The sequence below is a fragment of the Carcharhinus amblyrhynchos genome, chromosome 13 (genome assembly GCF_965287045.1).
Source record: "Carcharhinus amblyrhynchos chromosome 13, sCarAmb.v2.hapA, whole genome shotgun sequence".
Lineage (NCBI taxonomy): Eukaryota > Metazoa > Chordata > Chondrichthyes > Carcharhiniformes > Carcharhinidae > Carcharhinus > Carcharhinus amblyrhynchos.
In genome coordinates, this window is record NC_137336.1 from 7,055,610 (window position 1) to 7,068,920 (window position 13,311).

The 13,311-nt window shown below is 43.2% G+C and overlaps 1 protein-coding gene across 1 annotated transcript; it reads right to left on the reverse strand.

The window, feature by feature from the left end:
• Positions 1-6,824: 6,824 nt before the first annotated feature.
• Positions 6,825-9,348, reverse strand: LOC145351641 (protocadherin gamma-A8-like). The gene has a single exon (XM_080201203.1). It carries the CDS (start codon positions 9,346-9,348, stop codon positions 6,952-6,954), a length of 2,397 nt encoding a protein of 798 aa, XP_080057329.1. The 3' UTR covers positions 6,825-6,951.
• Positions 9,349-13,311: the final 3,963 nt, after the last annotated feature.

Below are 13,311 nucleotides of genomic sequence, written 5' to 3' on the forward strand. Positions count from 1 at the left end.
TAAAGATCATATGCCTTTTTCACCACCCTATGAACCTGTCTTTGCCTTCAGAGATCTATGGACAAACACGTCAATGTCCCTTTGTTCTTCAGAACTTCCCAGTGTCAAACCTTACATAATATACTTCCTTGTCAATTTGCTCTTTCCAAAGTGCATCACCTCACACTTTTTAGGGTTAAGTTCCATCTGCCACTTATCTGCCCATTTGACCATCTCGTCTATATCATCCTGCAATCCAAGACATTCAACCTCACTGTTAACCACCCAGCCAATCTTTTATGTTAAAGGGTCCTGACGAAGTCCCGTCCAACATGTAAACCAGCTTCCGATCAATTGATTCGACCTACTTTTTGCGGCGCCTTGGAAAAGCAGCCAGAATAATGAAGGACCCAACCCACACCGGACATAGTCTCTTTCATGTTCTTCCATCAGGAAAAAGATACAAAAGTCTGAAGTCACGTATCAACTTACTCAAGAACAGTTTCTTCCCTGCTGCCATCAAAAATTTGAATAGACCTACCTCGTATTAAGTTGATTTTCTCTACACTCTAGCCAAGACTGGAAAGCTACATTGTGCACTCTCCCCTTTCCTTCTCTATGTATGTTCTGGTTTGTCTGTACAGCGCGCAAGAAACAATAGTTTTCACCGAATACAAATACATGTGACAATAATAACTGAAATCAAAGCAAATCAAAGAAAAAATGCGTACAGGTATGTTGCAAGTTATGAATCGTGCGTTCTGACCAGCGAATTTATCAAACTAGCACAATCTGGTCCTTGGGCAATTGTGTGATTTTGGTCCATCTTATGTTATTGGGGGCAAAGCACACGCTGGGTAGCGGAAATTCAAACCTTCAGCATTGTTCTGACAAAAATACATCGAGTTTTCTTGGCTTTTGTAAAAATTACTTTGAGGCTGTAAATCTCAATGTCGTTGCTGATGTTCTGTCTTCGACACCGATTTATAATCAAGATAACATCAGTGCTAAATCAAACGACTTCCCAGCGGCACTTATACAAAAGTATGCTGATTGAATTTGATAACTAAAGGAGAGTGGGGACTGGTGTGGAGCAGAAACAAGACCAAGGACATATTAGACCGAAAACCCTGTTTCTGTGTTGTACATTCTATGCAAAATATACAATTCTCTGTAACATATGATTGCAAAATATTACTGTAGTAGTATAAATCGTGTGTCTTACCTTCTCGGAGCTGAGACTGCCGGGCCTGTCGCGGATACCTGTACTGGGCAACCAGCTGGGTTTGAAAAAGGAAATCCAGGAACGATCTTACACGAAAACAGTAAATTCTTTGGTTGGTGAAAAGCTGCTGTTATGGGTTGTGTTTAAATAGCTTGAACTAAAATAAAGTATCATTTATAAAGCAGCTCCTTGAATGTCCATGAGTAAGACTGGCAATATGTAAGTAAAATCAAGTGAAAGTGAAATAAGGCAGAAAATTTAAAAATGAGATGAAGAGAGTAGATCCAGGAAGAAAAAGAGCAAGAACAAAAGTGAGACTGAGAGTGGAGCCCGGTGTATTACAGAGTGTAAGAAAGAGTGAAACTGAGAGCAGATTTCTAGCTTGAACTTTGGAAATCCCAGAAGGACGACAGGATTCAAAGTGAAACAGGGGCAATGGAATCAGCTTATTGGGTGAGTACTCGAGAGTTAGTATTTAATACATTTTGTAATTATAATTTGTAAGATATTTATATTATGTTTTATCGATTGTAGTTCGAGGGCCAGGGGAAAAGAGCCCTAGGTTCTGCGATTTTATGCATCTTCCTAAGTTTCAACAAAGGGATAAGTCCTGGCAAGACAGCTTAAAGCCAATGGTTGGCCCTCCTGCGCTGTGTGGGAAACCTGGAACACTTGCTATGCCCAGAGCTAGTGTGTGTGCAAGGAGTGTCTCCAGATGCAGCTGCTGGAAGCCTGGGTTTTAGAGCTGGAGTTGTGCCTGGAGGAACTGTGCAGCATCGGTGAGGCAGAGAGCATTGTAGATAGCACAAATGGAGACGTGGTCACAAAGCTGATGAAGACTCGACAGGCTGGAATGGAATGGGTTCCTATCATTTAGAGCAAGAGGACTAGGCAGGTAGTGCAAACCCCCTCGTGACCATCCCCTGCAAAAGAAATAGACCATTTTGGGTGCTGTTCAGGGGAACCTCTCTCGGGAAAGCACCAACATCCAAACACATTCCACCACGGTTGGCTCTGCTGGACAGAGGAGGAGTAAAAATTGTTATAGAGGCTTTAATTGTAAGAGGAATAGGCAGGCATGTCTCTGGTTGCAAACGAGAGTCCAGGATGGTGTGTTGCCTCGCAGGTTTTGAGGTCAAAGTTGTCTCAGAGCAGCTACAGAACACTGTAGAGTGGGGTGGGTGGGGGCGGAGTTAACAGCCGATTGCTGTGGTGCACGCAAGCGAAGTTAAAAAGAGAATGAGGCCCTAAAAATAGAATGTCGGGAGTTGGGGAATAAGAGTAAGACTGAAAGTTAGTGATATCAGGATTAACACCAGTGCCACGTGATCATAGAATCCTATAATGCAGAAGGAGATCATTTCACCCTTCGAGTCTGCACCGACCACGCTTCCATCTAGGCCCTATCCACTTAATCCCATGTATTTACTCTAGCTAGTCCCCCTGGTGCTAAGGGGCAATTTAGCATGACCAATCCAACTAACCCGCACATCTTTGGAATGTTGGAGGAAACTGGAGCACCCGGAGGAAATCCATGCAGACGCAGGGAGAATGTGCAAGCTCCAGACAGCCAGTGACACAAGCCAGGAACCAAACTCAGGTCACTGACGCTATGAGGCAGCACTGCTAACCATGGTGCCACCGTGCCACACCATGGTCAAAGCAGAAAATAAAGTATATGCCAGATGCATGCATGGATGAAAGAATGATACAAAAGCAAAGGATTCAGATTACTGGGACATCAGGATCGGTGAGGCGAGCAGAAATTGGATAGGTTACACTTGGGCAAGACTAGGACTAATGCGCGAAGGAGTGTATTTGCTGGGTTGGAAATAAATTAGCATGGGGATGGAAACGTATGCAAGGCATTAGAGGAAGGGGAAAGATGGATGACAATAAAACACAGAAGATGAATAGGGAAAATGATAGGCTGAGAAATCAAGGACCAGAATCAACCTGAGTTATGATGAAACATAGTGGGAATGGGACAAGGAATGTTAAAATGCTTGTGTCTTAATGTGCAGAGCACTCACAATAATGTGGATGGTGTGCCTCAGGGATCTGTTTTGGGGCCACTGCTGTTTGTAATCTTTATTAATGATCTGGATGAGGGTATAGTTGGGTGGATTAGTAAGTTTGCTGATGACACCAAAGTCGGAGGTGTGGTAGATTGTGAGGAAGGGTGTCGAAGTTTGCAGGGTGACTTGGACAGGTTGCAGAGCTGGGCCGCGAGGTGGCGGATGGAGTTTAATGCGGAGAAGTGTGAGGTAATCCATTTCGGTAGGAATAACAGATGTGTTAAGTATAGGGCTAACGGGAGGACTTTGAATAGAGTGGATGAGCAGAGGGATCTAGGTGTGTGTGTACATAGATCCCTGAAAGTTGGGAATCAAGTAGATAAGGTTGTTAAGAAGGCGTACGGTGTCTTGGCGTTTATTGGTAGGGGGATTGAATTTAGGAGTCGCAGCGTCATGTTGCAACTGTACACAACTCTGGTGCGGCCGCACTTGGAGTACTGTGTGCAGTTCTGGTCCCCACATTACAGGAAGGATGTGGAGGCTTTGGAGAGGGTGCAGAGGAGGTTTACCAGGATGTTGCCTGGTATGCAGGGGAGGTCCTATGAGGAGAGGCTGAGGGATTTGGGGTTGTTTTCACTGGAAAGAAGGCGGCTAAGAGGGGATCTTATAGAAACATATAAGATGATTAGAGGTTTAGATAGGGTGGATGGTGATAGCCTGTTTCCTCGGATGGAGAAAGCTAGCACGAGGGGGCATGGCTTTAAATTAAGGGGGGGTAGTTATAGGACGGATGTCAGGGGCAGGTTCTTTACCCAGAGGGTGGTGAGGGACTGGAATGCCCTGCCTGCTGCAGTTGTAAATGCGCCTAGTTTGGGGGCGTTTAAGAGATTGGTGGATAGGTTTATGGACGAAAAGGGATTGGTTTAGATTAGTGGGTCAATGTTTTTTTTTAAAATAAGACTGGTCGGCGCAACATTGTGGGCCGAAGGGCCTGTTCCGCGCTGTAATGTTCTATGTTCTATGTTCTATGTTCTAATTAATCAAGCAAATGGATATAAATATGTAAGACGTAGCCAGGATTAGAGACAAATGGGCCTATGGTGACCAGAGTTGAAAACTGAACCTTCGGATTGTTCAGTGTTTAGGAACGACAAAAAGGTAAAGGTGGTGGTGTTGCATTGCTAGTAGAAAAAGGAATTAGTGCACTAATGAGAAAGGACAACCGTGTGAAATCTATATGGGTAAAGCTAAGAAATATCAAGGAGAAAAAAACTTTACTGGGGGGTAGTATATAGACCCCCTAAGTTTAGTGCAGATGCTGCAAATAGCATTAAGCAGGATATCAGAGAAGCAAGCAATAAAGGAATATTGGTATTTATGGATGAGTGATTTGCATATTCAATAGACCTGGGGATTTGGAGGAGTTTAGAATTGAACAAAGGAGGGCAAAGGAATTTATTAGGAAGGGAAAATGCAGTAGCCTGGAACATAAAAACTGACTGTAAAAGCTTCTATACAAATTTGAAGATAAATCGATTGGTGAAAACAAATGTAGGTCTTTTACAATCAGAAACAAGAGAATTTATAATGGGGAACAAAAGGAATGACTGACCAATTGCATACAGACATTGGTTCTGCCTTCACAAAAGAGACACAAATAACGTACCAGAACTGTTGCAGAACAAATGGTTTAGCGAGAGGGAGGACCTGAAGGAAATTGCTTCAAGCTGGGAAATGGTATTGAGGAAATTGAGGAGACTGAAAGCCAGTAAATCCGCAGGGTCTAATAGTCTACATCCCAGAGTACTTTTTAAAAAATTACCCTAGCCATGGTGGATGCATTGGTAGTCATCTTTCACGTTTCTATACACTTTGAAACAGGTCCTACAGTTTGGAGTGCAGCTAATGTAATCCCACTATTTAAAAGGAGGTAGAGAGAAAACATGGAATTATACATCCATCAGCCTGACATCGGTAATGGTAATAAATTCTCAAGTCCATTTCAAAAGGTTTAATAGCAGAACTCGTGGAAAATTACGGCAGGATCAGACAAAATCAACATGGATTTACGAAAGGGAAATCAGGCTAAACGAACACACAGGAATTGTCTGAGAATGTAGCCAGTAGGGTTGACAAGGGAGAGCCAGTGGCCTGGTCTGTTTGGATTTCCAAAGTCGCATATGAGAGAATATTGTGTGAAACAAGTGCATAGGATTGGGAGTAATGTGTTGAGATGGGGAGAAGACAGATCGGCAACGGGAAACAGTGCATACTGATAAACTGGTCCTTGCGAAATGGCGGAGAGTGGCAAGTGGGGTACCACAGGGACTAGTGCGAGGATCTCAGCTATTCGCAATATATATTAATGATGTACACGAGTGAATTAAATGTAATATCTCTAAATTTGCAGGTGACACAAAGCTGGGTCGAAGTGTACGCCATGCGGAGGACACAGAGAACATTCAGTGTAATTTGGGCAAGTTGCGCGAGACAAATGCATGGCAGATGAAGTGTAATGTGGATGAATGTGAGGTTATCCACCTAGGTAGCAAAAACAGGAATGCAGATTATTATTTGAATGGCTATGCATTGAGAGAGGGGAATGTGCAAAGTGACCTGGATGCTCTGGCATACCAGTCACTGAAAGTGGGCATTCAGATGCAGTGAGCGATAATGAAGGCAAATTATATTCTGACCTTCATTGTGGAAAGATTCGAGTATCGGAAAGAAATGTCCTACTGCAATAATACAGGGCATTGGTGAGGCCGCATCCTAAATATTGTGTGAAGTTTTGGTTTATTTATCTGAGGAAAAATTGTTCTTGCTATTGAAGGAGTGCAGAATAGGGGCTGCGATGAGGAGAAATATCTTCACCCAGTGAGTCTGATGAATCTGTAAAATTCACTATCACAGAAAACAGTTGAGACCAAAACATTGTCTGTTTTGAAGGAATTAGACATGGCTCTTAGGGCAACGTACATAAAAGGGTATGCGGGAGAGCGGGAATGAATTATTTAGCTGAATGATCAGCCATGATCATACTTAATGGCGGAGCAGGCTCGAAGAGTCGAATGGCCTCATTCTGCTCTGATGTTTTATATGCCAATGCTTTTCGGCAGTCGTTTTTGTCGAAACTTATTTCTAATCTAGGTTATTACAGAAATATTTGCCGGATAGTAAAATACGTGAGAATTTATCACAGTAATAAGTTATAGTTTGCTCCTTTTCCGCCGATTTTTGCGTCATTGTGAAACAGCTCAGGGCAGCATCAAGTCATCATAAGTATCCATTCGACAATTTATGAATTTTTAAAGTTTCAGCAATATCACTTTCCAATGTCATGAGGGAGTAAGAGCCTTTTATCGCTTGTGTTGGGATTTAGAATAGCAAATCGTGAAACGAAATTCTCCACATGCATTTAGGTACCAATGCCACAACGTTAGTTGTAGAGCTGACCTTGCAACGAAGCCAATTGTGTAGCTGAGGGAATAACTGGTCTCCCGGATTCCCTTCTAAGCTAAATCATACCAGATCCAGATGCGTCCCAGCAGATTTTGACCTGAGATTTTGCACCATGCAGTTTGATTAATAACACTGACAGTTGTGTCACAAAAACGATCCACTATTTGCACAATAGAGATCCTCAAAGGAGAACGTTTCATCAGTTCACGCGGCAGCGACGGATTTAACGAACTTTCCACTACCTCCGCCTTGCCTCAATGCCGCAATTTAATATTGCTCTTGGGGCACGGGCGGCGTGTAGGGCTTCAAATACAGAAAATCGCTCTTAGCCGACTCCGGAGACAGGCAAACTGCGTAATGACGCGTTTCAGGCATGCGAACAATATCTCCAGCCGCAGTATAATTTAAAGATTCTTCCAGTGTGGGTCTCGGATGGAAATCACTGTGAGAATCTTCCAGTCTATAGCAACAACTTGGGGAATTGTAATCTTCAATTGCACTTCTGTCCTGTTTACACTTGATGCCAATCAACAAAATGATCGTGACAAGAAATATAAAAGAAGTTGACCCTAAAATCACAATTAAATAAAGATTTATATCAGAGTCATATTCAGGATTTGTCATTAAGTTGCGACTTTCCGAGTAAATTTCAGTAATATTGCCCAGGATTGAAAAGTTGATTCTCACCGTGCTGGAGAGACTCGGCTGTCCATTATCCTTTACCAAGATGACCAGAGTTTGAGTGATGGCATCCTGATCCAAAATTTCTCGAGCTGTTCTGATTTCTCCAGAGTTCAGCCCCACGCTGAACAAACTGGGATCAGTGGCTTTCAGCACCTGATAGTGGAGCCGTGCGTTCTGACCAGAATCCGCATCAGTTGCGATTATCTTGGTGACCAAGTATCCCTGAGCCGCTGACTGAGGCACAATCTCCACTGCTGCTGATCCGCTCTGTGCTGACGGTGAAACAATGACTGGAGCGTTGTCATTTTGATCCAGGATGATCACATTCAATGTTGCGCTGCTGCTCAGAGGGGGAACGCCAGCGTCTCGGGCTTGCACTTGAATCTGGAAGTTTTTGATTTGTTCGTAGTCAAAAGAGCGCAGTGCGTAAATGGTCCCGTTCATCGAGTTAAGAGTGAGGTAATTTGACAATGGCAAATCTTGGATACGACTTTCTATGAAAGAGTAAGTGATGTAGGAATTCTGATCCAGATCAGGGTCGAAGGCAGTCACTGCGAAAATGGAAGCACCAGGAGCGATGTTCTCCATCACATACACTGTGTCCATGGGGCGAGGAAATCTTGGGGCATTATCGTTTATATCAGAGACGGATATTTGGATGATTTTATTTGTTGATAGCGGAGGGGATCCCGAGTCCTTGGCTAAAATTGTAATGTTGTGTAAAGGGGCGGTTTCACGATCCAACATGTCACTGGTTATTAATTTATAATGACCACTCGAAGATGTTTGCAATTTAAAGGGAACATTCTTTGGGATCTCACAGTTCACCTCTCCGTTTTTTCCAGAATCGCGATCGATTACATTGATCAGAGCTGTCACAGTCCCGGGAGCAGAATCTTCAAGGACCACTTGTGACAAGGACGTTAATAATATCTCAGGGGCGTTATCATTCACATCAATTACATTAATCAGAATTTTGGAACGTCCCACATTTCCCGGTGAACCATTGTCGACCGCTTGAACATCAAGTGAATAACTGCTTGCTTCTTCATAATCAACTCTCCCTTGAACCCTAATCTCTCCTGTTCGCGGATCCAAACTAAACAGTTCTTGCATTTTCTGTGGAACGCGGTTACTGAAAGAATAAGTTACCTCCGCATTCGGGCCTTCGTCTGGATCAGTGGCATGGACTGAAACCACCAAGGATCCTCTGGGTGAATTCTCCGCCAGGCTGACCTTGTAGATATTGCTATCGAACGCAGGCGCATTGTCGTTACTGTCCAGCACAGTGATGAGAATCTGAGCGCTCCCAGATCTGGGAGGACTCCCTCCGTCAGTGGCCGTCAGTATCAGCTGAAACGATGACTGCCGTTCGCGGTCTAATGGTTTCTTCAACAACAACTCGACAATTTTACTACCGTCTTCTGCAGTCTCCACTTTCAGGCCGAAGTGCTCATTGGGACTGATGTTGTAACTGGTGACTGTATTTGTCCCCACGTCTGGATCAAGCGCGCTCTCTAGCGGAAACCTGGAGCCTGGCGCCATGGTTTCGGCAATTCGTAAGAGAACGGCACTCTCCGGGAAACTGGGCGAATTATCATTTATATCGAGAATCTCCACCTCACCGCGATACATCTCCAAAGGCTCTTCCACTACAATCTCAAAAGAAAGTATACAAGTTGGCATCTGCCCACACAGCTGCTCTCTATCTATCCTTTCCTTCGCAAATAAAATGCCGGTTTGTGAATTCACCTCCAAACACTGCCTTTTATCAGCAGAGGTTAGTCGGAGCTTTCGAACTGACAGCCTCCGAATATTCAACCCCAAATCTTCGGCGATATTCCCAACAAAAGCGCCAGACTCCATTTCTTCGCGAATAGAATAATGAATTTTCCCGACAATCACTTCCGATGTAAAAAGAAGGAAAATTATATTCAACTGTCTGAATTTTAGGGCGTTGGTTATTCCTGGCTCTGCCATTGCCTGTTGTAGTTGCAAGTACAACAGATCAACCGCTTCGCGATCGTATAATCTACAAAATGCCTTAAATCAGAATGTTAAGCGAATGGACAGAGACCTTTTCACAAAATGAACGCAGGCAATGATTGCCTTTCTGTTCCTGTTCTGGTTCTGTGCCGGAGGAGGAGCAATAGATCTCTGGTTGGATTTGAGGTCCTCATTGGTCCGCAGCTATACGTTGAGTCCCTGCCTACGATACAACAGCTCTTTTCTTAAAGCTGTACGGTTTCTACGTGAAGGCCTTCAAACCCGCTATCCCTTTTCAGTGTACAACCAAAATACGCAGACAACGACATAAATTAACAGCCTTTATACATCTGCTATCGCTGCTTATTTCAAATGCAAAGGAATCATTATGATGAAGCTTTCTCTGCCACAAAACAATTTTAATATTTGTCACGGCAGCGCCATATGTATTTTTCACATATCGCCAGATGATCCTGTTTTGCAAAGGAAAAGGATCCATACACATCAATGTTCTAATGACTGTTTTCTCTTAATTAATTTCAAACTATGATGAGTGTTTCAACGGTTTTCTATGTTCAGCTGTCCCCTGTCCAGGTGCAGAAATTGTAAAGTCTTTTGAATATACTCTTAATTATTCTTGTGCACAACATTTCAAGATTATTTAAAATTCAAGAAATTTCTGATCAATAAAACAGATGATTACCCAAACAAAAATTTAAAGAATTGTGAATATGTGAGCCAATTTTGGATACTCTGTATATATCTGACTTCTGGCTCCAGTTACCCTTGCCACAGTAATTAAAAGGAGGCGACTTACATATCTGAAATACTGGAAAAAGATAAAGATTTGCAATAAATGGCGACAAAAACGGCAATAAAATATAAATGATTTGTGAATCATCGCCACGACAGTGCAAGTCAGGCGTGTAACAATGAATATTTGAGGAAATACACTTCGCTAATCAATCTGAAACAACTGCTAAGATAGACAACCTGGGTATCCTATCTAGCAACTATACTCGGATTTCCTATGCAGTGTTCAGAATGCTTTTTCTTCCGAATGCAATATGATTCTGACGTTGGTGACTGACCCACATAGACTCATAGAATACCTACAGTGCAGGAGAAAGTCATTTGACCCGTTGTGTCTGCACCAACAACAATCACACCAAGACCCTTACCCATAACCCCATATATTTACCCTACTAATCCTCCTGACATTCCCCAACACTAAGTAGCAACTTAACATGGTCAATCAACCTAACCCTCACAGTTTCCTCTCACAGTCACTGTGGGAGGAAACCAGAGTACCCAGAGGAAACCCACGCACACACGGGGAGATCGTGCAAACACTCCGAAGAGAGTCACTCAAGCCGGGAATGGAACTCGTGTCCCTGGCACTCAAAGGTAGCAGTGTGCGGCCGTGCCAACGCAGTTTGCCCATTTGCCTGCTGGTTATTTTGATTATAATATTACATTTTAAGTTTATTTATTTGTGTCACATTTGACTTAAATTAACACTGCCATAAAGCCACTGACAAAATTCCCTAGTCACCACACTCTGGTGCCCGTTCGGGTATACCGAGGGCGAATGTAGCATGGTCAATGCACCGAACCAGCATGTAGTTTGGACTGTGGGAGGAAACTGGAGCATCTACGCAGACACTGGGAGAATGTGCAAACTCCATACAGACAGTCATCCAAGCCAGGAATTGAAACCCGGTCTCTGGCGCTGTGAGGCAGCAGTGCTAATCAGCCAGTTGCCCAAACTGTGTTGAGTGAGTCAGACACAGGAATGTTCTGAATAAGTTCATTATTTATGAACTATTGTGACAAATCATAATTTGTGGATTCTGGATAAGGTTACGGCTAGTTACAGTCAATGACAATCATGTACTAACAATAAAGAGGGTATGAACATAACCAGAGTGAGACACCAAATAAAGTTACTGAAAATACAATTCCACGGACCAAAATAGCAGTTTTAAATAAATATATTATTCTGCATTAAACTGACAAATCTGTAAACTAATATGAAGTAATTTTAATGGGAATTAGCGATTCATTTTATCTGTAACAGCAGAATTGGTTTTATTGGATATTCAAACTAAACTTTCAAGCATCACTCCTCTTGCGAGCTCATTCCCGCTTCACAAGTGTTACTCGCTTAAAATCATTTCTTTTCGAAATCTTGAAACTATTCCCTCTAATGAAATGTCAGTGGTTTCTGTTACTTGGCTGGTTTGATTAATACCACCCTCTGTGAATTTTGTTTTCTCTCATATTACCTTCTCCATGCACTGTGAACTTTCAGCTTCTGTAAGTATTCATCATTTCACGCTATGCACAACACCAGTCCAGGGACCACCCTGTCTACTACCAAACAGCAAATGTTTAGTACTCTCGAAGAATATTCGTCTATTGACCATTTAAATGAGACATCACGCTACTTAATGTGAATGTGTTAACAGCTCCACAAACGTACTATTCAGGTAGATGTCCCACCAACTGTCAAGTACATACACAGCTATGTTACAATTTACGAATTGTGCATTCTGCCCAGTGGACTAAAAAGATTTCCATAATCTCTGACGCCAGGCTATTCTCCGCCTGTACCATTGGTATGATTTTGGTGCAACTCATTTTACTGCGCAATTGAGGGCTGGACAGTAGAGTTTAAACAGTTAGTTTCTTTCTGACAAAAATACCTCAGTTTTTATAAATTGCTTTGAAGGGCCAATTCCCATTGTCTTTGCTGAGGTTCGGTCTTAGAAGACGACTTAGGATCAACTTAACATCAGTGCGAAACCAAATTACTTCCCATCAATACTTACTTAAAAGTATGCTGATTGGATTTAGAACATAGAACATGTAAAACGTAAAGCACAAACAGGCCCTTCGGCCCACAAGTTGCGCCGATCATATTTCTACCTACTAGGCTTACCTATAACTCTCAATCTTACTAAGTCCCATGGACTCATCCAGAAGTCTCTTAAAATACCCTATCGAATCTGCCTCCACCACCACGGACGGCAGCCGATTCCACGCACCCACCACCCTCTGACTGGAAAACTTACCCCTGACATCTCCTACTCCCCAGCACCCTAAACCTGTGTCCTCTTGTGGCAGCCATTTCAGCCCTAGGAAAAAGCCTCTGAGAATCCACCCGATCTATACCTCTCAACATCTTATACACCTCTATCAGGTCACCTCTCATCCTTCGTCTCTCCAAGGAGAAAAGACCGAGCTCTCTCAACCGATCCTCGTAAGGCATGCCACCCAATCCAGGCAACATCCTTGTAAATCTCCTCTGCACCCTTTCAATGGCTTCCACATCCTTCCTATAATAAGGCGACCAGAACTGAACTCAATACTGTAAGTGGGGTCTGACCAGAATCTTATTCAGCTGCAACATTATCTCCCGACTCCTAAACTCAATTCCTCGATTGATGAAGGCCAGGATACCTCTGAACCACATCCTCTACCTGTGAAACTGATTTGAGAGTGCTATGAACCCGGACACCACGATCCTTCTGATCTTCCACACTGCTAAGAGTCTTACCCTTAATATTATATTCCTTCATCCCATTTGACCTGCCATAATGAACCACCACATACTTATCCAGGTTGAAGTCCATCTGCCACTTCTCCACCCAGTCTTGCATCCTATCTATGTCACACTGCAAGTTCTGACATCCCTCCAAACTATCCACAACACCTCCAACCTTCATGTCATCAGCAAACTTACCAACCCATCCCTCCACTTCCTCATCCAGGTCATTTATAAAAATCACAAACAGCAAGGATCCCAGAACAGATCCCTGGGGCACTCCACTGGTGACCGATCTCCATGCAGGAAAAGACCCATCTACAACTACTGTCTGCCTCCAGTTGGCAAGCCAGTTCTCGATCCACAAAGCAAAGTCCCTTTGGATCCCATGCCCCCTCACTTTCTCA